The sequence below is a fragment of the Genypterus blacodes genome, unplaced genomic scaffold (genome assembly GCF_046128005.1).
Source record: "Genypterus blacodes isolate CSIRO-AG114 ecotype Tasmania unplaced genomic scaffold, CSIRO-AGI_Gbla_v1 ptg000400l_1, whole genome shotgun sequence".
Lineage (NCBI taxonomy): Eukaryota > Metazoa > Chordata > Actinopteri > Ophidiiformes > Ophidiidae > Genypterus > Genypterus blacodes.
In genome coordinates, this window is record NW_027467175.1 from 47501 (window position 1) to 72500 (window position 25000).

The following is a 25000-nucleotide window of genomic DNA, read 5'->3' on the forward strand; positions in this document are numbered from 1 at the left end:
GTGAGTTCAATGCAGCGACGCGAACAATCGATTCTTTTGTTAGCCGATTTCTTCTATTTTTGTATTCTTGGCACGTCAGAGTCCTGAAGGCCTCACAGTTCCTCCCTCCGCTCCTGACGGTTCAGACTGATTGTAGAAATGTTTCGTTTTCTATCTTTATGATTTAGAATCACGAGTCTTTCTCTTCTTCTGTAGAAAACAAACAAACCTCTACGATCAGTCAGTTTCCTCAAAACATGACATTTCTCTCCTTCAGTCATTTCTGATCCGTTTATTGTTGAAACACCGTAAACATGATTTATTGATTGTAGATTGATTTCTTATATCTTCTCTCATAAAAACAAAACATTGACTGCTTGGTTTTACTTTTAAACCCTTAAATTCTAACATTTTTCAACTATTGAAGTATTTAATCCTACCTGCTGTTGTTCAACCTGCTGATGCTCCGCTCCGTCTGACGGCGCTCACTTCCTCAGGGAGAGGTGTGTGTGTGTGTGTGTGTTCTCAGGGCGTAAACGCACACCCTCACATGCACACACTTACACACACGCGTGAACAAACGTTGCACCATGAGCCGCGTTGCTGAACTTCTGGAAGTTGAAGTAAAAATGTCAAACTTTTTACTAAACTGAAGTTTCCTTTGAGATGTTTCTTTTTCACAGGTGAGTTGTTCTTGGCAGTGACGTCATTAAACGCTCTGATGAGACGTAATGTCCTGCAGATAAACAAACCAATGGAACCTGAAGCTCGGCAGACCAGCCGGCAGATTGCGGCTCAGCATCAGAGACGTTGAACAGCGGTCACGTGTCTGCTTGGGACGGGTTGATGAAACTTCCTGCATGTCAACATGTCTTCTTCTCTTGATGCTTTAACGAGCATCAAAGGCTCAAAGCGCGCGGGGTCTTGTGTTGATTTGTAACCAAATGATCCTTTGGTGTTTGGTTCGAATCTCGTGTTCAGACACCAAAGCAGATTAAACACAAAACATCTTTCTGTTTTGCTTTATGAGTGAAACAGATGAGTCTGATCAGTCGGAAGCCTCAGCTGCAGGTCGGAACTTCATCATCAGCTGGGGGAAACTTTGCGGTTCAACTGAAATTTGCGCGAATGTTACAAAACAGCTGCGGAGTTACATCAGAGCGACCAAGAGCACAAGACTCTCTAAGATGTTTCAGACTGAGAGAACTCCAAAACAGACAAGTTAATGGAAGGGTTTTGATCGTTTATGGTTGTATGTCTATAGAAGCATGTAGGAGCCGTGTCACTTACCCGCCACTAGAGGGCCCTGTCGCGCGTTCATAGCCATAGCTCGTAGACATCGACAGTCTGCTGTGACGTCACATCTGCCGCATTTACTCACTCAGCCAGTAAGAGGCGTGAGCACTACCGCCGAGTCAGAGATCCTACAAACCACTGGAGGCTTCACATCAAAGGAACCAGGAGGAAATCTGGAGCAGCTTCCTGTCCTCAGACGGGCACTTCCTGTTCCTGCTTAGTATTTCCCTCTTTACTTCAGATAAATACATTCAGTCAGTCTGGGAGCGTAGAGTCTGAACTCCATCCACTCATTTGGAAGAAACTTTCAAAGCCCAAATTAATTCTGGTGGCAATTTAACGATCCTGATCATAACATCATCACCATGGTGACAGAGCGACTGAAGCTTCACACCAACATGAAGACTCGACCCCGTGACCTGAACCACCAGAGCCAAACAGCTGAGGGACTGAAACGAGACGACCGATCGTCCCAAAGGTTCAGATCGACGTCTGTTACGTAGCACCGTCCTGCACACTGAGAGAGAACCAGATCGTGAAGTCAGGAAATAAACCGCAATGTTCTGCTTCCATTTCCTCCCAAAGCATCAGAGCAAAAGTTACTGAAAACTTTTTATTTTTTCAAAAAAAGCTCCTTTACAGAATCAAGGTTTCTCCTGTAAAGTGGGCAAACATGTAAAATACAACCCGAACAATACATTAGAATCAAAACAGGTACCAAAAATACAGTATAAATTACACTTCCTGCCACGGAAATGTGAGGGAGAAAAGAAAACACACCGAGGGAACAAATAAAACCTAAAAAATGAAAAGATTTAAAAAAATTAAAGGAGAACAAAAAGGTGGAAAGGTTACATTTCTGGTTGTTTCTGTACAAATGGTCTTCTGTCATAAAAGAGGCGGAGTCTCGTCCAGTGCGTCCGTCAGCTGTCGTCTCTGGGTCACTGGAGTCCTGAGGGACGACACAAAGCGTCAGACGCACGCAGACCGACGCCACACCGGCCGCCCTGCTCAAGGGTTCAGGCAGGACGGCCTCCTGCATGCATTCAGGCACCAGAGGAGAAGCTTAGCTGTCTTCACTCTGACACTTCTCTCATCTTAAGACTACAGCACAGAAGCTGTGACAAAAACTATTCTTAAGGCGCGTAAACAACACATTACTGTTGACGTGTGTGTGTGTGTGTGTGTGTGTGTGTGTGTGTGTGTGTGTGTGTGTGTGTGTGTGTGTGTGTGTGTGTGTGTGTGTGTGTGTGTGTGTGTGTGTGTGTGTGTGTGTGTGTGTGTGTGTGTGTGTGTGTGTGTGTGTGAGTAACGTTCCTTTGAGCAGCGGGAGCTCAGGAGAAACGGGTCAATGCTTCTTTTGTTTGAATCATCTGGAATCATTTAATATAACAAACTACAGGACACACACACACACACTTCCCTGAGCTCCATCACTCCTGCACCTCCCTCACCTCCTCATTCAACACAGTGCACACACATTTAGACACAGAACACACTTTACGTCACACTGGGAACCACAACAGAACACCTTCAGCTCCTCATTTTAAAAAGTCTGTATTGCTAAAGTCAGAGGTTCTTGGCGGCACACTGGATCAGACTGTGTGTGTGTGTGTGTGTGTGTGTGTGTGTGTGTGTGTGTGTGTGTGTGTGTGTGTGTGTGTGTGTGTGTGTGTGTGTGTGTGTGTGTGTGTGTGTGTGTGTGTGTGTGTGTGTGTTCCTACCTGACGCTGCCATGTGATCCTCAGTATGGCTTGTAGCCGCTCTGGTGCGCTCCCCGTCTGGGCGTCTTCCCGTAGTTGGCGTTCCCCTGGTCTGCTGCGAGGAACCAGGACACACAGATTCTAGTTCACTCAATGACTGCAGTCAAAGGGCATCGGAGAGAAATCTACCCAGCATGCAACATCCGCCTCGCGGGTACTTACTGTAGTCATATCCCGGGCCGTATCCATAGTAACCAGAGGAGTAGTCATAGTTGCCGTAGCCGCTGTATCCGCCGTAGCCGTAGCCTTGGTTACCGTATCCTTGGTTCCAGTAGTTTCCATAGCCCTGGTTCCAGTTCTGGCCCTGACCTGAGAAAGAGGTCAGAGAGATGGAACCACTCAGTCACGTGACCTCACACAGCCAATCAGAGGGCTAGCCAGACTCCCGCTCCTCACCTCCGCGTCCTCGGCCCCCGCGGCCTCCGTATCCACCGCGGCCTCCTCCTCCCCCTCCTCCTCCTCCATACTGCTGCTGCTGCTGCTGGTAGACGTCCTTCGGCTGGGCGATCTTCAGCTCACACTGAGGAGAGAAACAGAGTCAGCACTAACGCTCAACCTGAGCAGCAACAACACCGCCGCGTCCAAACCACAAGAAACGACTCCTAATGAGCTCGGGACAGAACAGACCGTGACCTTACAGGCATCGCTGGGCTCTGCTGCCAACCTTTAACCTTTGACCGGGTATCATTCTACTGGCACTATAATGCTCATGACCTCAATAAAGAGCACAGTGATGTCGTGTGTGTGTGTGTGTGCGTGCGTGTGTGTGTTACCTTGCCACCCTGGACGGTGTGGAATTTCTTTTCCAGACACTTCTTGACGCTGGCCTCGTCTTTGAACGTGATGAAGATGAAGCCCCTCCTTTTCTTCGTCTTGGGGTCGAGTGGAAGCTCAATGGTTTCAATCTGGGAGAGGAAGAAGAGGAAGGAGAGGTCTTCATCCCATCATGAAGCAGGTAACAGCACACTTATCGCTCGTTGGAACAAAAAGAGACAAACGAGTCCCTCAGCTGCTCTGTGACACCGACGCTCTACTGACCTCTCCAAAGGCTCCAAAGTATTCCCTGATCACGTCCTCTGATGTCTCCGGGTTCAAGCCCCCGACAAAGATCTTCTTGGCAGACTCCTTCTTCATGGCCATCGCCCTCTTGGGGTCGATCTGACGCCCGTCCAGTTTGTGTTCCTTCTGCTCCAGAACCTGGACAGAGACGTTAGAGGGTTAAAGGAGACGTTAGAGGGTTAAAGGAGACGTTAGAGGGTTAAAGGAGACGTGAGGATCAAAGTTCTCTCCTGTAGGAACAACAACATGAACCATCAGGGTCCATTAGAGACCTACAGAGCTGAAGAGAAGAAGAACATCTACAAACTGACAGAGGAAAACAGACGTGAAGGTGAAGACCAGGAAGTTTAACCCTTTCCATATCCATACTTCAATCAGGCCGGATGATATTTTAATATCATGGACAGAATGAGTCCAGCATCAGAACTCTTTAATTTCCACTCTGATTGAAGTTTCCAAGGACGTGGATGTGGTCAACTTGAGGAGGAAAGTTCTCCCTGACCCACCTGGTCCACGCTGGCCGGGTCTTTGAAGAGAACAAAGCCGAACCCCCTGGACCGGCCCGTGTTGGAATCCATCTTAATGGTGCAGTCTGACACCTCTCCAAACTTGGTGAAGTAATCCTTCAGGTCCTTTTTACTCGTCTCCCAGCTGAGGCCTCCCACAAACATCTTCCTGCAGGCAGACAGACAGGCAGCAGCGTTAGAGAACAGGAGCCAAGCCCACACAGAAAAGTGACCAGAGTAAGGCTGCAGCCTGGCCGGCCCGTGTGGAGAATAGGTTCATACATCTGATCTGAGCTCTGAGCTGCGTCAGGGTGAAGCTCAAAACTCAAACACGACAAGAACTTTAAACTCCTGAATTTCATCTTCTAACTAACATCTGGACTAAAAATGTGGATGATGTGTGACCTGTCACGTTACTATGGCAACACATCAACACCAGGAGTTGGCCAACGGCCCCCTTGGTCCACTCAGTCATAGGCTTTGTTGTTAGGATTCATTAACATTCATCTGAGCCTTCATCTCCTCCTTCCTGCAGGACTCTGTGTCCGTATGAACCTGGACCCCTCTGGATCCTTCACTCACCCGGCGTCCTCCTCTCCTTTGCTGGCGTCGATCTTTCCTCCATCTGTGCTGCCTTCCTGCAGCTCCTGCAGCTCTTGCAGCTCCTGCAGCTCGTCGCCGGCCATCATCTCGGCTCCGGCCATCATCTCGGCTCCGTTCTGTTCCTCCTCTCCTTCATTGCCGTTCTGCTCGGTCGTCTCCATGAGCAGAGTCTCAGCATCCGCCATTCTGACTGTCGGCTCTTTGAGAGACTGAACAACAAAACACCAATCATCAAATAAAGCTGAGAACATACAGAAGCTGAAGGATCAAAGAGGGAGAGATTAGATTGCTGATGAGCTGCAGAGGGACACAGACTCGTAGAGATGTAAACATGAACAAACACGAGCTTCACTATCTTTACAGAAATGAAAACAAACTACGAAACGACGAGATATTTTGAGTTATTCATGATATCTAACCCAAATCTGCTCCAAAGTACTAAACATCCTCGAAATGCCGCTGGAAACTGAAAACTAACGGAACAATCATTATTGTGTGTGTGTGCGGGGCCGCGCGCTGCTCCGTTGCCGCTCTCTGAGGCTGCGGCCCGGCTAACAGCTAACAGCTAACAGCTAACAGCTAACGGCTCATCTCGGGATAGAAAACAGCGCAATTCCGAGTTCGAAACCGAACCAGATACCGAAAAACTCCGATAACTTCAGATTTAATTCAAGTCATAAATAAATCTGGGCGGCCATTTAACAATGAGCGGCTCTTCATTCATTGAGTCTGTTTGAGTGCGTTAGCTTAGCAACGCCGCTCCGCTAACAGCAACATCTACACACACACAAATGTAAACACACGGGCGGTGTGTGGGACAGAACAAAGAGTCGCATGGAGCGGAGCTGCGTTAGTTTGCGTCTAAAGGCGCCACATGCAGACACAAACATTCTCTTACTTAAAGTGAAAATACCGCAGACGGCGCCTCGCTGCTCAAAATGGATTCTCTCCAAATTCGCCGCTAACTCGTGGCACAATATATACAACCGGATGTGACCAAGCGCGAGTGAACTCCGCAATAAGACCGCCTGTGATTTGACGCTGGCGTAGAAAGACGTTACACGATTGGCTGATTACGCACATTGGGGCGGAAACACAAGCTCAAGTTTCCGGTTTTGTGTTCTTTCTCTGTTGTGCGTTTTGGACATTTGTCTGATTATTAATGACCGAGATATCAGCTCCGATCAGATCACTGTGTTCGATCAACTTCACCGAATAATAATGAAGAATCTCCTTGGTCGCCATTTATTTAACGCCGCGGCTTCAGTTCTGCGCAGCTTCCTTTATAGCAGCGATGCTAACACACTACGAGAATGACATCTTTAAAAGATGAACATATATGAATGTGTGAAATGTTTATATTTATTGTTGCTATTATGACATAATGCACAACTAGATGTTTAATTTTATGGCTGAAATGAAAATAATATGACACACACACACACACACACACACACACACACACACACACACACACACACACACACACACACACACACACACACACACACACACACACACACACACACACACACACACACACACACACACACACACACACACACACACACACACACACACACACACACACACACACACACACACACACACACACACACACACACACACACACACACACACACACACACACACTTTGAGGACAGTAAATATGTTACTTTATTCACAACTACTTACATTTAAAACATTTAGAAAAGACAATTTATTTAAAATAGTTGAAAGATTAAAATCATCATTAAATTAAATCATTTTCACTTTAAACCACTTAATAGATTAAACTCCTCTTTAAGACGCCATGCACACACACACAGTCCGGGTCACTCTAGGACAGGGTTTTGCTGACCCAGTGGTATTTGTCCACACGAGGCCCAGTGAAGGTGAAGGTGGCTCGGTGGGACTTAAAGACTTTCTGGCCCGAGAACTGTGAGCTGGAACCTCCGGACGGGGGGGCGCTGGGAGGGAAGGAGTCCCCGGCAAAGGGCTTCCATTTGGGGTACGTGAGCCACGTCTGAGGGGCTCCAGCAGCAAACTTGGTGAACTGCAGAGGAGAGCAGCAAACAAACAAACAAACTCAATCCCTCAGCCCTGAACGCACCATCAGGGAATTCAATGCAAAAACAAGATGTGGAAAAGTGTGTGTGTGTTTGTGCGTGTGTGTCTGTGTGTTACCCTATAGACACTGTTGGGGTTGCTGACGGTTGGGATGGATTTAGGCTGCGGGGCTTCAGCAGGGATGGAGGTCGACGAGGAGGAGCTACTGCTGCTGCTGCTGCTCATGCTGCTGCTCATGCTGTTGTCTCCGCACTCTTCCTCGTCAGAAGAGCCGCCTGATTGGACGTCCAGGCTCGCTCGCTCCACTGCATCCTGAATGCGGCGGGAAAACTCCCCATCTCCACGGCGACAGCTCTCAACCAGCGAGACACTGAAGGCAGCACTGTGTTCACCGTACCTGTGAGGTGATGGAGACAGAACCGTCGCCACAGTGACCCTAATCTGTGTGTGTTTGTATGCGTGGAGCATTAGAGAGGGTCGAACAGTTTGACTCATGACTCAGCTGGAGTGATGCTGCTTCTTGAAACTGCTTGAGTTGGTTGGCTCATGCAGACTTCCTGGTCTTGGGTCCAGCTTTCACACGGCGCATCTTCATTCTGTGTTCATTTGGAAGGGTCAACATTTCAGCCGACGTGTTCACTGACCTGCATGAAACTTCCCCGGGGTCGACCCACAGCGTGAGCTCCTTGGGGAGGCCCAGGTCGCCGTGCTGCACGCCGCTGCGCTCACAGGCCTGCTGCAGCGACGAGTCCTGCAGACACACGCCGTTCACACGCAGACACCTGAAACACAGAAACCTCAACCATCGACACAAGAACAAGCAAGGAAACGTTCCTCCTGCAGCAGCTTTCACAAAAGTCAAACCGGAGATAAAACAAACTGAGCACAAACGCATGAAGGAAGACATCATGAGATCGACTGGTGGAGCTCAGCGGGGCATCGGGGGTTAAAGGTCAGAAGCACCCGAGGCGTTTGGGCTCTAAAACTGAGTGACCAGAACTCTAGAGAATGAAATGGGTGTGAAAGCAGCGATGAAGCTTCACTTGACCAATCAGGATGTCACGTATAAAAGCTTACAAGCTACAGGATCGTAATCAATGCAAATACTCTTTGCATCTAAACAAAGCCATCGAGGTGAAGGGATCATGGATGCTCTGCAGTACGAGGCGAGGAAACGCACGGTCCCTAAACACATCATTGCCTCCAGGTTTCTTCCGTGTGAATTTGTAGACTGATCTCCATCTGAGTGAGGCTCAGTGCTTCCTGTGCCACACTCACTGTTAAACACAAATGGATTTAAACTTTTTGCCTCCATGGTCATTGATTGACAGGCGGCCTTAAACAAACACACAAACATTCCCCCTGCTGTGTCTGCAGGTGACCGACCTGTAGGCCTGTCCTTTGCTGGGTGCGTTCAGGTGCCAGTGGTTCTTGTACTTCTCAAACAGCACAGAGGTGAGCGCAGCAGCAAAGCGCTGCCTGCTGTCGTTGTCCAGGCTGCCGTATCTCTTCGCCAATTGAGTTACGAAGAACACAGCAGCAGCGATCTCGTCCTTCATAGCAAAAATGATTAAAAACTTTTAAATACTAAAGTGTGAAGGCCGATCCCACTGCTGAAGTGTTTGTGGATAAAGCACAATGGCGTAAAACTGACCAAACAAATTGGAGCCCAAAGAACTCAAGCAAACAAATTTGCTCCGGATAAGAACTTGATGCTTCTACAGAAAAACATCCAGGTTACATTTATCTTAAGCTACTGTACTTAGATAAAGAGGTCAGTCGTCCGTTCACACACATCAGATACCAAACGCATCTCTGCTCTGCACTCACACTTGTGCTTCTTATAAAAACTACTGCAGCGCTGCAAAGGTCACGCACCTGAACCTGATTAATGTAATGACTCAACTAAACAAGCTGTGCCAACAATGAAGCCTTTTACTCAGGGGCTTCTTTTTTGAAGAAAACTTTAATTATTCTTTCTTCTGAATAGAGATTTTGTTCATTAATTGAACGTGGGTTACATAGCAGCTGGGAGAGGAGCTTCAAATCTAATCATCACTCGTCCGAAGTGTAGTAATCACAAGCTCTCTCTGTGGGACCAGACTTGATTTCCTGGCAGAGAGAAGATTTCTGCTCTAAAAACATTTATTGAAGAAGTTGAACATGCAGCCTAATTAGCAACCCCGGCAATGAATGGGAATTCCAAACATTCAGATAAATACTATTCCACTTTAGTATATTTTGGGAAAGGAGAACTCCCAGAGCAGGGATGCAATAAGTCAAACAACTTTAATGGAATTCAGATTGTAGGTGTAAATTCTATGTGCTTTAACATATACAAATAAACAAAGGAAAGGTAGAGTTAAGTATTAAATGTGAAAAGAAAACGAAGACAAATTATTTTGTGTAAAAAAAAAAAAGCCTATGTTAATGCCTGAATGAAATATGACATTTCTTTTGGGAGGATGTTTTATTTTGAAAACCCGCCGGCAATGATTTTTTTTTCATACACTTGCTAGCTTTACTAGTCATTGATTGGTCAGTCACTTTGAAGTTCCGTGCGACCAATAAACGAGCGGGAAATACACAGATAAATACTGACGTTCACACAGGTGCTTCGTTACTTCATAGACGATATACTCTCTTATAATACACACATCATGTCTGGACGTGGAAAGACCAACGCCGGAGGAAAGGCCAGAGCGAAGGCTAAGACCCGCTCCTCCCGTGCCGGGCTCCAGTTCCCCGTGGGTCGTGTCCACAGGCTGCTGAGGAAGGGCAACTACGCCCAGCGTGTCGGTGCCGGAGCCCCTGTGTATCTGGCCGCCGTGCTGGAGTATCTGACCGCTGAGATCCTGGAGTTGGCCGGCAACGCTGCCCGCGACAACAAGAAGACCCGCATCATCCCCCGTCACCTGCAGCTCGCCGTCCGCAACGACGAGGAGCTCAACAAACTGCTGGGCGGAGTGACGATCGCTCAGGGCGGCGTGCTGCCCAACATCCAGGCGGTGCTGCTGCCTAAGAAGACCGAGAAAGTGCCTAGGGGCAAGTAAAGCTCTTCACCAGCTCCTCATCAACAAAGGCTCTTTTAAGAGCCACACACATCTATGAAGAGTTGTTTCATCCGCTCTCACCGAGAGAAGGTGACAGTGGCATGAATGAAACAGGATCGATGGCTTTTGATTACGTTTAGCATCTTTCTCAGCTGATGAAAGTAGTCTCGAGTTCAGCTGCTAATTCCTTTAATGAGACTGAGTAACAACTCAACTGTGTGTGAAATGACCCCATGTAAAGTTTCCTAAATCACTCATTTCACCCTAAACACCCCGGCTGCTTGGTCTGCATTAACTCTAAAACAACACATTTTATATCATACTGCGCCTATCGAGCTCCTGTGTAGATATTTATGTGATGAAAGCTGAAGTTTCGCTTTATCTGGCGCATAATTGTTTCACCACATGGGGGCGGGGTTTATTTCGAAATGTCTGTCTCCTGTGCTCCAATTGGTCATCCTGCGCCGAGCGGGGCTCAGTTTCGGCCAATCAGCAGCAGAGGAGCTCCGGCGCTGGCTTTATAAAGCCTCCGTTGCAGAATAGTTGTCACACTCTGTATTCTGAGTAAACGCGCTTAAGCTCACAATGGCCAGAACTAAACAAACCGCCCGTAAGTCCACAGGAGGTAAAGCTCCCAGGAAGCAGCTCGCTACCAAGGCTGCCCGTAAAAGCGCCCCCGCTACCGGCGGCGTGAAGAAACCTCATCGTTACAGGCCCGGAACCGTGGCTCTCAGAGAGATCCGCCGGTACCAGAAGTCTACCGAGCTTCTCATCCGCAAGCTGCCCTTCCAGCGCCTGGTCCGAGAGATCGCCCAGGACTTCAAGACCGACCTGCGCTTCCAGAGCTCCGCTGTCATGGCTCTGCAGGAGGCCAGCGAGGCTTACCTGGTGGGGCTCTTCGAGGACACCAACCTGTGCGCCATCCACGCTAAGAGGGTCACCATCATGCCCAAAGACATCCAGCTGGCCCGTCGTATCCGCGGGGAGAGAGCATAGACTCATCCGGCAACCTCCAGCAACACAACGGCTCTTTTAAGAGCCAACGACTCCACAACAGAACAAAGCCTGTGTATAATCACGACTCATCTCTTCAGTAAGGAAAAGCTCCAAACTGCAGAGAAAACATTCACTGCAGCTCTTCTATTTTCATCATAACATAGGTTAACATGGGGAAACTAAGTGGCCTGTCTCCTCATTGAAAACCTAGACGACTGAGGTGCAGAGTTAAGCTGCAGTGTGAGTGGGGAACATTTGTACAGGCACCAGGCAGGGAGGCTGCCCTGAAGTAACACTTCCTACTGGATCAGAATCGCATCATTCACTATTGAAGTTAACTCTTAAGAGGACTTTGCTCTGACTGACATGTATATATAACATAAAAAAGACAAACATTTCAAGCGATATATAGGAACAGCAGCTCAGCACCGGATACACTGATCGCCTCACAGGTATTATATATAAAACCTTTCCCTATGGAGAATGAAGTTTGCTGGTGCAAGAAAACACAAACCAAAAACTTTAAGGAAGTGAATATTGATAATTCCTTAAATCACATGCAAGCAGTGTCAAGGTGTGTATTCTTGACTATGTCTCATAACAGGTTGGACCGGCTCCACTCAATCCCTCGTGATAAACATCTCCAAGCATGACAGTCATGATCTTAAACCCTCTTAATGGACAATACAATACTAACAAAGTTGATAAGTGTTTTCTTCAACGGTTTGTAATGTATAGGGGTTGTTTGATACGACACTCTTTGTGATTTGAATTCATTTGATTGAATTTTGGGTGTTTTATTGAAATACAACTCCTTTGATCCTGGGGTCAAAATGGACCCAAACCACAAAGTGATGTAATGAGGCAAAAAGTCACACCAGACTGCCTCCAAACATCTGTTATGTTGGATGTTTGATGTGTATGGTTATTTAATAATGAGACAACAACTAGAGGCATAGGCAGCATGTGATGCCAGGTCCATTTTACATGCGTTATAAGGGCCTGCTGAAGCCCAAATCCCTGCCTTACTTTACCTACTTTTAAGTAAAGAAGCTTTATTGGCCCTAAATATAAGTATTTGCTGCCATTCAAAAGCAGCACCCTCACTAAACTTTGACATATTCCACCCCAGTACAATTAGTCAAGATCATACAGTATTTAAGTGTATTTTGTGTAAACCAGGCCTTTTAGCCCTAAATTCCAAGATAGAAGGAATAGTGTTGATTCATTGGACAGAATAAATCCAAAGTGATGACAAAAACACTGAAAATTTACACTAAATGGTTTAGGTGACAGTCATGCGAGGTCAGTTGGACCCCAGAGTGCCTCAGGTGTGTGGAACACAGGAGGACATTATGAGGGTGAAAGTATGAGCATGGTTGATGATCACAGTAACGTGTCCCCCTGCAACACAGGCGTTTACTCGTTGAAAACATGTGCGACAGAGCTCTTCATAGATGTGTGTGTGGCTCTTAAAAGAGCCTTTGTTGGTTGTGGCGCTTGTGGAGAGCTTTACTTGCTCTTAGGCACTTTCTCGGTCTTCTTAGGCAGCAGCACCGCCTGGATGTTGGGCAGCACGCCGCCCTGAGCGATCGTCACTCCACCCAGCAGTTTGTTGAGCTCCTCGTCGTTGCGGACGGCGAGCTGCAGGTGACGGGGGATGATGCGGGTCTTCTTGTTGTCGCGGGCAGCGTTGCCGGCCAACTCCAGGATCTCAGCGGTCAGATACTCCAGCACGGCGGCCAGATACACAGGGGCTCCGGCACCGACACGCTGGGCGTAGTTGCCCTTCCTCAGCAGCCTGTGGACACGACCCACGGGGAACTGGAGCCCGGCACGGGAGGAGCGAGTCTTAGCCTTCGCTCTGGCCTTACCGGCATTGGTCTTTCCACGTCCGGACATATTTGGATTGCTTACTGATAGAGAGTGCAGCGAAACTGTGTTTTGAGTACATATGAATAAACCTTGCCGCCCGTTCATTGGTCAGTCAGATCTGTAGCTCTTAAGCCAATCAGAGAGCTTCACTCACGAGCACAATCTTTCCGTTCGGTGACTTTCAAAATAAGACTCCACCCCCCGCGTACCACACAGGGTTTCCTTCACTTTTCCAAGTTTCTTTGCTTTTTTCTCAATTCAGTTATGAACTCTCCCTGTACCTACAGATCACCCTGTCTAAACGTTACATTGGCTTTAGCGCTGCTCTGAGGGAGTGGCATGGAGGAAGTAGGGAGATCTAACCAACTGAAGGGCACGACTTCCCCCTGGAGCTACAGCCGACAAGTTACAACCAGAACAGAATGTGTAATTAAAAATAAGGAGTTCAAGAATGATGTCCACAGTATTAATATCTGGTGTTAAGTAGTGTTGTGTTCACGTGCAGTCATACGGCGTCATGGGGTGGTTTAAAATTGATAAAACCAAGTGCGATTTACTTGCGTAGTGTCCATATGTTCAGGTTAATAGATGTCTGGGCTTTATGCATGTTCATTGTTTAGTGTATTCACTTATGATAAGCACAGGCTTTGTTCTGTTGTGGAGTTGTTGGCTCTTAAAAGAGCCGTTGTGTTGCTGGAGGTTGCCGGGTGAGTCTAAGCTCTCTCCCCGCGGATACGACGGGCCAGCTGGATGTCTTTGGGCATGATGGTGACCCTCTTAGCGTGGATGGCGCACAGGTTGGTGTCCTCAAAGAGCCCCACCAGGTAAGCCTCGCTGGCCTCCTGCAGAGCCATGACAGCGGAGCTCTGGAAGCGCAGGTCGGTCTTGAAGTCCTGGGCGATCTCTCGGACCAGGCGCTGGAAGGGCAGCTTGCGGATGAGAAGCTCGGTAGACTTCTGGTACCGGCGGATCTCTCTGAGAGCCACGGTTCCGGGCCTGTAACGATGAGGTTTCTTCACGCCGCCGGTAGCGGGGGCGCTTTTACGGGCAGCCTTGGTAGCGAGCTGCTTCCTGGGAGCTTTACCTCCTGTGGACTTACGGGCGGTTTGCTTAGTTCTAGCCATTGTGAGCTTGAGCGCGTTTACTCAGAATACAGAGAATATTTCTACCTTTGCAACGGAGGCTTTATGTAGCCAGCGCCGGAGCTCCTCTGCTGCTGATTGGCCCAAACTGAGCCCCGCCCGGCGCAGGATGACCAATTGGAGCACAGGAGACAGACATTTCGAAATGAACCCCGCCCCGATAACCTGTGTCGTGTGTGACGTAGTACCGGCGACGAGGAAGAAAGAAGTAAAAACACAAAAGAAACGATTGATGATAGAATGTTGATGTATTAAAGCGGAACCACGTTCACGGTTCAAAGTGCCTTCACACACACACACACACACACACACAGACCCAGATTAAAGTGTCTCCACTCTTCCGTTGCCTGTGTTCGCTCCTCGGTCAGAGGCTCACTGAGCTCAACCAGAGGAGCTGACGGCTCCGTGCTGTTTCACACAGTGTGTGTGTGTGTGTGTTTGCACTACCTTCGTCCCGTTTCTACCTATGTATGTATGTATGATACCTGTTAATATCGACACGAGCTCAGACTTCCGGTCTCATTTGGAGCTTCAAGTGTCGCGCAGCAGATGTGAGCGGAGTTTCAGCCCGTGCGCGTGCACGCTGCGTGTTCTAAGGTGTTCTGGTCCACAGTGAAGTCAGAGTGACTTTATAAACGTGTGTTTCTGTGTGTGTGTGTGTGTGTGTGTGTGTGTTCACACAGAGCTCTTGAGGGTGTGTGTGGCTCTTAAAAGAGCCTTTTTGGAGCGAGCAGCAGATTTACTTCTTTGCCAACTTCTTTCTGGCAGCAGGAGTTTTCTTTACGGGGGTTTTCTTGATCGCTTTAGCTGCAGGCTTCTTCGCGGGCTTTGCCTTCTTGGCTGGAGACTTCTTCACGACCTTGACGGTCTTTTTGGCAGGTGTCACCTTCTTCGGGGTCGCCTTGGAGATCTTCTTGACAGGAGACTTCTTTGTCTTTTTGACCGGAGAGGTTTTCTTGGCAGCTTTGCCAGGAGCCTTGGTCTTCACTGTGACTTTCTTGACCGCTGGTTTCTTGGCCGCTGGTTTCTTGACCGCTGGCTTCTTGACCGCTGGCTTCTTGGCCTTGGGCTCCGTGGGTTTGGCCACCTTGTAGGAGGCTTTGACCTTAATCAACTTGTCGTTCAGTAGCAGTCTCTTGATGGTTAGCCTGACTCGGCCGCTGTTGCCTTCCACGTCGTAGTTGTCATCAGCCAAGGCCTTCTTGAGGGCCGGCAGAGACATGCCGTGGCGGGACTTGTCTTCAGACACGAGCTTGAGGATGCGCTCGCTGAGGGTCGGGCCGCTCTTCTTCGCCACCTTCCTGGTCTTCTTGGCGGCCTTAGCCGGCGCCGTGTCTTCTGCTAGAGCGACTTCTCCCATCGTGATTCGGTCGACTTGTCAAACTTTAAGTCTGACAGCAGCGAGCAGGAGGCGGGACTTATACGCCACATGAGAACCGTGTAGAGGCAACCCGCACACAGGCGCTCCCGTGCTGCCCAAATGTGGCGACACTTGTGTTTTCTCTCCCACGTTTTGGAGAGGAAATCCACACAAAGGACGAGGTTCCGATCGCGTCCGTCAGTGGATCAGCGAGAGACATTTGTCCGCTCTAGAATGATGTCATCTTGACTGAGCTGGACGCCTCCATTGGTTTGTCTCGAGCTTCAAACCTCTCTGATCCACGGTCACGCTGGACAACACGCAGCGAGTTTTCTTCACATTTCTTCGCACTAAAGGACTCAAAGTGACTCAGATTTCTCGGGACTTTGGTGTTTTAGCTAGCAGACTCGTCAGACTAGCAAATTAAAGTCAAAAGGCAGTAGGATAGTGACTGGTTTAGTTTTATTCAGATTGTTTCTCTGTAGGTAAACACACTGGCGGTCACAGCGGCTCCTGTCAGAGTTCCATCATCACAAATACAGCCTTTCAAAACACTCGTTCCTAAACTAAGCATTTGGAGCTTTTTATTTAATTTTCTAAACGTCAGTTTGTATATTGATCCAACTTCCCAAGCAGTAGATCCATTAAAATAGTCGCATATTCCCTGATGCAGCAGTTCCCATTCTTCGTCTGTTATTTAAATGTGGAAGTGTTCCCACATAATCGCACCATGATAGTGAAGTGTCACCGTGAGCTGAGGAAGTCTGCATGCAGCTACCCCCATGACAGGTGAGTCTGTTGAGGACATGATGCGTGTGTGTGTTACTGCGGGTAAACTTTTAGTACTAAGCACGTATATTCACTTCATTTGTTTACTTAAGTATCCTGAGACTAGAAATGTGTTAGATGCAGGTTCAGGTTGACGCTCAGCCTCCACCGTTTAATATCGGTACATACACAACTATACAAAGTCTAACTACAGGACACTCATTAGGGTTTGTGTTTGGCCCTGAAAAGGGCCTTTGAGTGGTGGATCAGTTGGCTGATCAGATTACTTGGAGCTGGTGTACTTGGTCACGGCCTTGGTGCCCTCAGACACGGCGTGCTTGGCCAGCTCGCCTGGCAGCAGCAGGCGGACGGCGGTCTGGATCTCCCTGGATGAGATGGTGGAGCGCTTGTTGTAATGAGCCAGACGAGACGCTTCAGAGGCGATGCGCTCGAAGATGTCATTCACGAAGGAGTTCATGATGCTCATGGCCTTGGAGGAGATGCCGGTGTCCGGGTGAACCTGCTTCATCACCTTATACACGTAGATAGCATAGCTCTCCTTCCTGGTCCTCCTCTTCTTCTTGCCGGTCTTGGTAGTCTTAGGCACGGCTTTCTTGGAGCCCTTCTTAGGGGCTGTTTTCGGTACGGCGTCAGGCATCTTCGGTTGCTTGTGTAACTGCTGACTGCGACGGGAGCGCTGCGCCAGCTTTATAGCTCAGTATGCAGCAGGGCTGTGCTGTTCCCCGCACGGGATTGGCTGAAATTGTAAGCAGGCCTGGGCACGCGCCACAGCAGCAGGCGCGCTGTTTCGGGGCGGAAGGAGTGCGACTCCGCCTGCGCGAGCGCCCGCCCACAGCTGAAGCGCGCGCCGTGAGTAGCAGCGTCACGGCTGATCTGTGGCATTGGAGTGTGCGTGCGTGTGTGCGCGTGTTCAACCTGACTGAGCGCACTGAGAGCCTTTGGCCACATGGGGGCGTTGGAGCTGCAACAAATCAAACGTCAATAATCAATTCGAGTGCCTCTGCATTAACTTTGCTCGACACCTCTATAAAAGAGCGCGAACCTGTGTGGAAACTCTAAATGTTGCTGTTGTTTTTCACCTCAGAATGTGCAGAACATGGAGACCTGCTCAGTGCGGGCTGTCCTCAGTGTGTGGCTGTCCTCAGTGTGTGGCTGTCCTCAGTGTGTGGATGTGGCTGTGGATGGCTCAGTGGGTAGTGCCTCCGCTTGGGAACCGGAGGGCCGCCGGTTTGAGTCCCTGCCGAGGTGCCCCTGAGCAAGGCACCGAACCCTCAATTGCTCCCCCCTCTGCGAAGGGTGGTAATATAATGTAATGTAAGTCGCTTTGGATAAAAGCGTCTGCCAAATGATCGTAATGTAATGTAATGTAATGTAAAGTAATGTCCTCAGTGTGTGGATGTCCTCAGTGTGTGGATGTCCTCAGTGTGTGGATGTCCTCAGGGTGTGGATGTCCTCAGGGTGTGGATGTCCTCAGGGTGTCAGGACCCCTTTGCAGTTCTAGTTTGGCCTTTAGAGACAAGATGCAGCAGAAACCACAGGGTGTTTACAGGAAGAGGAGTGTGAATGCAGCAGAGTAGAGCTTCACCACAGAATGACCTCCACTGTTAAAGCACATTAGAAAGTACTTAAAAAGTGCCTTCCTTGTAACTGTTTCTTGTTCCTCTTCTTATTCATTTCCTTGATGTTTCACAGCAATCTCTATTTATATACCCGATTTTTATGGATTCAAAACTATGTATTTTCAAAGCAAAATTATTTCTTTTTTCTTTTAGTTTGTTTTAATAGTTTTTTCTTAAATGGAATTATGTCTGACATGTATTTCTCCCATGTGAAAGTTGAAGTAATCAGTGGGAACTTCTTTCAGTGTAGAGTGAAGCTGTGACGAGCGCAGCTGCATGAGTCAAACGTGTCAGCATGTTTTTCACCCAGGCAGAGTGTGTGTGAGTGTGAGGGGACCATCATGTGGGCTCGGAGAGGATCAGTGCTGCTCCTCTGTCTGTTAACAGGTAATGTGATCTTAACTCATGCTAATCAAACTAAAGTGAATTTAGGCCTGGTAGGAAGTTACTGTGGAGACTTTTCCATTGTGTTTTACACAAAACAAGTATGTCTGAATATTATTGAATTAATAGAACAACTAGCAAAACAGTCTAGCAAGAGCGTTTTCATATTAAGTGAATTAACTCAAATTAAGCACAAGAGCAAAACTGTTGACTAAACAAGAACTCAAAGGTTTCTCCAGTCAGACACTTCTCACACTATTACACTGACAGTACTCTGGCTTATGGGCGATCTTCACCTCTCTCTGTGTTCCCAGTCTGTAAATGTGGCAGGAAGAGCGTTGCTGGTCAAGCAGGCCAGAACGTCACCCTGCCGTGTAAATATAACATCAAATATTACGGACGGCTGAGCGTATGCTGGGGTCGAGGGGAAATACCATCATCTGGCTGTGGCAACCAGATCCTCTCCACAGATGAATTCAACTTAAATCAGTCTGGAAGATATGCACTGCTGGGGAGCCTGGACGCTGGTGATGTCTCTCTGACGATACTCAACTCCACTGAAGAAGACTCTGGACAGTATGGCTGCAGGGTCGACATACCTGGACTGTTCAATGATGAGAAGCATCACGTCAGTTTAAGCATTGAGCGAGGTAGGAAAGTGTTTGCTATGTTCAACATTCTTTAACATTCTGTTAAAACACAATAAGAAACCTGCTCATTAATCATCAATCTGCGCCATGTGACAGAACTTTCCTGCTCCGTTTCAGCTCCTGTGCCGACCACATCAGTCGCTGTGACCTCAGCAGCACAGACACCAGCCACCTACACACAACAAGGTACAAACACCACTGCTCCTGGATCAGAGGTCTCATCTTTGGTTCTTTCAAGCTATGATCGTGTTCTATCATCAAATCCAGATGGACTTCGTGCTCGGTGTCCATCAGCTGGAGTTTCCACTGTAAATAAGATGATGACATCACCCTGCTGACTGGGGGTCTGGATTCAGATACTTTACTTTCATTTCCTCATCCAGCAGATCACATGAGCACTGCAGATGGTTGGGACACTTCCTCTCCAACCAGCAGCCACACCGATGAGGTCAGATCCTTTCTGTGATACATGTTTATATAGATCCTATCCTCTCACACTGCAGGGGCCTGGACTCTCTGTCTGGGCAGTTTGTGCTTCAATGGGAGAAATGATATCTGAATGTTAATCTCTGAATAAAATCTAATGAGGCAGATTGTCATGAAGTTTACTGAGCAGCAGGACAAACTTTACATTTACAGCCACGTCTCTATGAACCTTTAGACTTCTTTACACGTGTGTGTGTGTGTGTGTGTGTGTGTGTGTGTGTGTGTGTGTGTGTGTGTGTGTGTGTGTGTGTGTGTGTGTGTGTGTGTGTGTGTGTGTGTGTGTGTGTGTGTGTGTGTGTGTGTGTGTGTGTGTGTGTGTGTGTGTGTGTGTGTGTGTGTGTGTGTGTGTGTGTGTGTGTGTGTGTGTGTGTGTGTGTGTGTGTGTGTGTGTCATTAACAGGCTGGTAGCATCAGTCTCCCTGTGGTTCTGGTGTGTGCTCTGTTTGTGTGTGTCGTCTTGCTGACAGCAGTCGGAGTCGTCGTCATCGGTGAGTCAGTCGTCGCTCTTACAAAATCCCTTATTCAGTCTTTTTCCGTCTCAAATCGAAAGTAGATCAAACTGGATCTCCATTCCCTCCTCCCGTGTGTTTGTGTTCGTATGTGAGAGAGAAATGATTTAAACCCAAACAGGCTGAGCTGCTTTTGCCATTTGTTGGCCTCAGTGCAGCTCATTAGATACAGACACATCTGTGTGAACTCACTAATACACACACACACACACACACACACACACACACACACACACACACACACACACACACACACACACACACACACACACACACACACACACACACACACACACACACACACACATCCTTTACTCAACTACATTTAAACTTTAAACCTGTTTAATCATAAGGTCATAATTGCAGTGTTTGTGTCTTTGCAGCGCGGAGGTGGAACAGAACCAACAAAACTCCGTAAGTGGAACAGGAAGAACCAGACTCAACCTGTGTTTTGGGTTATGGGGGGGTTTTTTTGCAGCTCACATAGATTTAGTTTGGGAACATCTTCATCAGGATTCTATGGCTGTAAACTGCAGCTTCAAATGGGATTTGAACCAACACACTCCAGATATGAATGTGAATGAAGAATGAGTAACTTACTTCCATTTCAGGGCAAAAGACATTGAAGGGGATCCTTGATTTAAGGGAAACATGGCTAAGTGTAAAGTGTAAAGTAAGGTAGTAAGTAAAGGGATTGAATGATACCAAGCCCTTGGGGGGACGAGGAGGACGGGTTCAGACCTCAGACCTCAGTCTGTCAGTGAAGGCGCCTTAGACGCAAAGCTTCCGGTAAAACATTGAATGATGAAGATCTGCTCAGCGTCTTTGGTTTAGAACACTTGCTGTGGTGACTCTTCACCCTAACTGTCACATTAAATGTCAGAGAACAAAGAATCTCTGCCCGCTGTTAAATAATGACTGAGAACGGAAACACACAGAGGTCTCAGGGTCTCACAACACAACCCTGCATCATCATCAGGATGCAGATAGAGACCGACAGGAGTCAAGATGATGTGATGTGTTCAAATGGAAACTTGGTGGTGACTGAAATGATGCGAAACCACAAACCAAGACACGGCTTTATGGTGAAACGTTAGATTTCCGCGGAGTCAGCTTGTCTTCCTGCCTGCTCGTGCTTCTAAAGTCTGCAGAGTCCCTCCAAATAACTCAAAGACACACTGGAGAGCAGCTGCCAGGTCCATCATCGTTGGTGCCTGGTGGCCTCGCTTGTCCATCTTGTCCGAGTCTTGGTTAGAGTCAGGAGACACTCAGTTCACTTTGAGCAAAATGGCAGCAATTCAAAAGAAAAATGGTCACAACCCAACCACAGAGGGAGACCTTTGATTCATAGACTTACATAATGACCTTTCTCTCTCTGTGTCTCTCTCTCTGTGTCTCTGTCTCTCTCTCTCTCTGTCTCTCTCTCTCTCTGTCTCTCTCTCTCTGTCTCTCTGTCTCTCTGTCTCTCTGTCTCTCTGTCTCTCTGTCTCTCTCTCTCTCTGTCTCTCTGTCTCTCTGTCTGTCTCTCTGTCTCTCTGTCTCTCTGTCTCTCTCTCTCTCTGTCTCTCTCTCTCTCTGTCTCTCTGTCTCTCTGTCTCTCTCTCTCTCTGTCTCTCTGTCTCTCTCTGTGTGTCTCTCTCTCTCTGTCTCTGTCTCTGTCGCTCTGTCTGTCTCTGTCTGTGTCTCTCTCTCTCTCTCTCTGTCTGTCTGTCTCTCTGTCTCTGTCTCTGTCTGTGTCTCTGTCTGTCTGTCTGTCTGTCTGTCTGTCTGTCTGTCTGTCTGTCTGTCTGTCTCTCTCTCTCTCTCGCTGTCTCTCTCTCTCTCGCTGTCTCTCTCTCTCTCTCTCTCTCTCTTTCTCTCAGACCCAATCAGCATCAGATCTTCTCTTCAGTTGGCTTCAGCTCCTCATCAGACGCTCTGCAGCTTGCTAACAGTCGCAGTTCAGTGGTGGAAAACATTTATCAGATGGAGGAGGAATGCTGCGAGTACGAGTACTGCCCCTGACCCCCTGACCCCCTGACCCCCTGACCCGCTGACCCCCTGACCCCCTGACCCGCTGACCCCCTGACCCCCTGACCCCCTGACCCGCTGACCCCCTGACCCCCTGACCCCCTGACCCCCTGACCCCCTGACCCGCTGGGGAGAAGACAAGGATGTGTTTGGTCCCAGCCAGTGTTTACTCATGTTGCCTTTTCTCAAATTGAGGTGAAATCCCCAAAATATCATTGTGAGAGACGGCTGTCCCAGTGGGTGAAGCCTGGCCCGTACCATGACCTCTGACCTCATGCCAGTGTTCTGCATTGAGCTGTTCAGACCAAACGTGCAGACATTCCTACTATTCCAACATTGACCTCAGGAGCTCATCTGGAGCTCATGATCCGTGTCACACAGGGATGTTTCTCTGTATAATGTGTAACTATATAATGTGTAAAGCTGTATTTGATATAGAAACTTTAATTAAATGAGTTTTCACCATGGAACTGCTGCGAGTTGTATTCTTGTTTTCTGGTCGCGTCAGGTGCGCAGACCCGGCCTGACCACAGGGGGGCAGCACAACGCCTTTGCCGCAACTAGTCTGCTGAAGAAGAAGAAGAAGAGGTAGTACCCCTCCGGGCCATGAGGGGGCGCTGTACCTCTTCCGCTTGCAAAGCCAAACGGAAGCACGTGTGTGTGTGTGTGTCTGTGCAGCGCGTGTCGACTCCCAGCAGAGCAGCTCGCGATTGAACAAGTAACGACCGATTACTTTGATTTGGAAAAATGACGAAGGTGAAGAAGGAGAAAGTGGACGAAGAGGAAGCGGCAGCAGGCGGCGAGAAGTCGTACCAGGAGCTCATCTGCAACATCAACGCTATCGCTCAGCCGCTGGCCTCCAAGAAGCTCAGCAAGAAGCTCTACAAGTGCGTCAAGAAAGGTACAGCAGAAAACGAACCGGGCCGGGCCGGGCCGGGCCACGGCGACGACACCGCTGTGATTTCATTCTAACGCTTAAGTTTGCGAGGTTTAGCTTTAAAAGCGGCTCGTTTGTGTTTCTATGAAGCGACCAATCAGCGTGAGGGCCGAGCGGCCATCAGGGGTCCGGGGGGGGGGGGGGTCCGGGTCCGGGGTACCCGTGAAGACTGTTAGATAGATGTGTGTGTGTCTGTGTTTCAATGTTGAACCTGGTTTGTTTGTTTGTTTCTAATCTCAGCCTCCAAAGTGAAACACATCCGGCGGGGAGTGAAGGAAGTCCAGAAGTTCATCAACAAAGGAGAGAAAGGGTGAGAACTTCTGACTGAAGTCATCAATCTGAATGTTTTGGGAAACAACTTTGAAAAGTCTGATTGTGGTCCAGGTCCTGGTCCAGGTCCTGGTCCCAGCAGTCTGAATGACACCAAACAAATACATGAAGGACTCGGGGTCTGGAAAGAGGAGATCATGATATTGAGCTTTAGTCCTCAGATGAGGAGCAGGGATGAAAATAAAGTGTGTGTGTGTGTGTGTGTGTGTTCTCAGTATCGTGGTGCTGGCGGGCGACACGCTGCCCATCGATGTGTACTGCCACCTGCCCGTCATGTGTGAGGACCGCAGCCTGCCCTATGCCTACATCCCCTCTAAAGTGGTGAGTCCTGCTGATGATGTCACTGTGGAGAGACCAGAGGTCAGCTGGTTGATCTGATGTTAACCCTTGACCCCAGGCGACTGAGGCCCTGAAGCTTGAGGTCCTAAATGATCTCCAGCTGGTTAACTCACTGATGATGTCATGGTTCTTCTCTTCTTCTCTGGCAGGATCTGGGAGCGTCTGCAGGCTCCAAGAGGCCGACCTGTGTGATCCTGATCAAGCCCCACCAGGACTACCAGGAGGCCTACGACGAGTGCATGGAGGAGGTGTCGGCCCTGCCCAAGCCCCTCTGAGGCCCGGGGCCTGACCCCTGACCCACAGCCTCCTTCCTTCAGAGGTCACAGGTCACAGGGACAGTGTTTCTCCAGCCACCCGGCCGACCCGCCTGGCCAACAGAGATGTGCGTGATGATGTCATCAAACAGGAAATGGAAGCTTCTCTGCAGCTTTCCAGTGGAAGCTTTGGGTTTGAGCCTCAGTTGACTGATGAAGATGATGATGAGCTGATCCTGATCAGCTGGAGCCTCCTTCATGTCTGCTGTTATGTAAATGTTTAGTCACACAGATGTGAGCAGATGTTTGAGTTCATGAACTATAAGAAGTTGGATTTTGCCTTTTTTTAAATAAACTCCTGACACCCTGAGTCTGCTTCTCTGGAGTTTACTAGAAGGAAACTTCTGATATTGTGAAAGTTTTGTTCTCGGTCTTTTACACAAACACTTTTCTTAGTGATGGAAATGAGTTCAGTCAGACTGGCTGCTGATTGATCGTTCAGCCACAGGGTGGCAGTGTTGGACTAAGATCAAACAAGCTGAGTTCTAAGCAGGATCTGATTGTTGATGTTGCCATAGAAACACAGTTTTGAAGTTGTTTGTTCCGTAAATCTGAGCAGCGATCACAGAGGAAACCACTCAGGTGGGTGGACAGGAAGTGTGTCCATGTGTGAAGGTCCTGGTCTCAGGCAGGCAGCTGGACTCTGGGGCGCTCAGGCTCCAGATCAGTCGTCCTGGTTGTAATCATCTTTAGCTCCTTGTGTCCCTCCTGCTGTAAGCATGGTCATTAGAGTGGCTGTCTGGTCTCCTGGGGAGGGACGACCCACACACACACACACACACACACCTTCATGATGGAGGTGTTGAGTCAATCAGAATGGCTCAGAGATGAAAGAAGCTCCACTAGGGGCGCTGTTTTCTAAAATCATGCTCCAGTTTGGACTCCTAACCTTCCAGAGGAGGAGGGACCAGCTGACTGGTCTCCTCCAGAC

The 25000-nt window shown here is 48.6% G+C and overlaps 11 protein-coding genes across 13 annotated transcripts in view; 4 read left to right on the forward strand and 7 right to left on the reverse strand.

Annotated features, from left to right (window-relative positions):
* Window positions 1–1007, reverse strand: part of LOC142989251 (hexokinase-2-like) — a 5076-nt gene extending 4069 nt beyond the window's left edge. Inside the window, exon 1 of the mRNA XM_076138703.1 lies at window positions 420–1007. The gene's annotated coding sequence lies outside the window, so the exon portion shown is untranslated. The remainder of the gene's footprint in view (window positions 1–419) is intronic.
* Window positions 1008–1874: 867 nt separating this feature from the next.
* Window positions 1875–6213, reverse strand: LOC142989252 (heterogeneous nuclear ribonucleoprotein A/B-like). Of its 2 annotated transcripts, none has more exons than XM_076138705.1 (9): window positions 6105–6213; window positions 5186–5415; window positions 4604–4772; window positions 4077–4235; window positions 3812–3943; window positions 3435–3558; window positions 3201–3347; window positions 3000–3093; window positions 1875–2227 (listed from the first exon to the last, which is right to left on the reverse strand). In XM_076138705.1, exons 2-8 carry the CDS (start codon window positions 5389–5391, stop codon window positions 3020–3022), a joined length of 1011 nt encoding a protein of 336 aa, XP_075994820.1. In that variant the 5' UTR covers window positions 5392–5415; window positions 6105–6213; the 3' UTR covers window positions 1875–2227; window positions 3000–3019. The 2 variants fall into 2 exon arrangements, with proteins under 2 accessions (XP_075994820.1, XP_075994819.1); XM_076138704.1 differs by having other exon boundaries at window positions 3000–3119.
* A 646-nt stretch (window positions 6214–6859) lies between these two features.
* Window positions 6860–8835, reverse strand: btg4 (B-cell translocation gene 4). Its single transcript, XM_076138714.1, has 4 exons — window positions 8663–8835; window positions 7921–8058; window positions 7394–7673; window positions 6860–7262 (listed from the first exon to the last, which is right to left on the reverse strand). The coding sequence occupies exons 1-4, from the start codon at window positions 8833–8835 to the stop codon at window positions 7047–7049; spliced, it is 807 nt and encodes a 268-aa protein (XP_075994829.1). The 3' UTR covers window positions 6860–7046.
* Window positions 8836–9923: 1088 nt separating this feature from the next.
* LOC142989255 (histone H2A-like) lies at window positions 9924–10374 on the forward strand. The gene has a single exon (XM_076138707.1). It carries the CDS (start codon window positions 9937–9939, stop codon window positions 10327–10329), a length of 393 nt encoding a protein of 130 aa, XP_075994822.1. The 5' UTR covers window positions 9924–9936; the 3' UTR covers window positions 10330–10374.
* A 540-nt stretch (window positions 10375–10914) lies between these two features.
* Window positions 10915–11325, forward strand: LOC142989260 (histone H3). The gene has a single exon (XM_076138713.1). It carries the CDS (start codon window positions 10915–10917, stop codon window positions 11323–11325), a length of 411 nt encoding a protein of 136 aa, XP_075994828.1.
* Window positions 11326–12830: 1505 nt separating this feature from the next.
* Window positions 12831–13238, reverse strand: LOC142989256 (histone H2A-like). The gene has a single exon (XM_076138708.1). It carries the CDS (start codon window positions 13225–13227, stop codon window positions 12838–12840), a length of 390 nt encoding a protein of 129 aa, XP_075994823.1. The 5' UTR covers window positions 13228–13238; the 3' UTR covers window positions 12831–12837.
* A 631-nt stretch (window positions 13239–13869) lies between these two features.
* On the reverse strand, window positions 13870–14324 carry LOC142989259 (histone H3). Its single transcript, XM_076138712.1, has one exon. It carries the CDS (start codon window positions 14322–14324, stop codon window positions 13914–13916), a length of 411 nt encoding a protein of 136 aa, XP_075994827.1. The 3' UTR covers window positions 13870–13913.
* A 747-nt stretch (window positions 14325–15071) lies between these two features.
* On the reverse strand, window positions 15072–15716 carry LOC142989257 (uncharacterized). The gene has a single exon (XM_076138709.1). The coding sequence runs from the start codon at window positions 15700–15702 to the stop codon at window positions 15082–15084; it is 621 nt and encodes a 206-aa protein (XP_075994824.1). The 5' UTR covers window positions 15703–15716; the 3' UTR covers window positions 15072–15081.
* A 502-nt stretch (window positions 15717–16218) lies between these two features.
* On the reverse strand, window positions 16219–17136 carry LOC142989258 (histone H2B 1/2-like). The gene has a single exon (XM_076138711.1). The coding sequence runs from the start codon at window positions 17126–17128 to the stop codon at window positions 16754–16756; it is 375 nt and encodes a 124-aa protein (XP_075994826.1). The 5' UTR covers window positions 17129–17136; the 3' UTR covers window positions 16219–16753.
* A 1097-nt stretch (window positions 17137–18233) lies between these two features.
* On the forward strand, window positions 18234–22603 carry havcr1 (hepatitis A virus cellular receptor 1). Of its 2 annotated transcripts, none has more exons than XM_076138701.1 (7): window positions 18234–18497; window positions 18809–19144; window positions 19262–19330; window positions 19531–19592; window positions 20031–20118; window positions 20523–20553; window positions 22002–22603. In XM_076138701.1, the coding sequence occupies exons 1-7, from the start codon at window positions 18452–18454 to the stop codon at window positions 22141–22143; spliced, it is 774 nt and encodes a 257-aa protein (XP_075994816.1). In that variant the 5' UTR covers window positions 18234–18451; the 3' UTR covers window positions 22144–22603. The 2 variants fall into 2 exon arrangements, with proteins under 2 accessions (XP_075994816.1, XP_075994815.1); XM_076138700.1 differs by having other exon boundaries at window positions 18239–18497; window positions 19528–19592; window positions 22002–22602.
* A 173-nt stretch (window positions 22604–22776) lies between these two features.
* nhp2 (NHP2 ribonucleoprotein homolog (yeast)) lies at window positions 22777–24379 on the forward strand. Its single transcript, XM_076138706.1, has 4 exons — window positions 22777–23050; window positions 23327–23396; window positions 23632–23737; window positions 23905–24379. The coding sequence occupies exons 1-4, from the start codon at window positions 22897–22899 to the stop codon at window positions 24028–24030; spliced, it is 456 nt and encodes a 151-aa protein (XP_075994821.1). The 5' UTR covers window positions 22777–22896; the 3' UTR covers window positions 24031–24379.
* The last annotated feature ends 621 nt before the right edge of the window (window positions 24380–25000 follow it).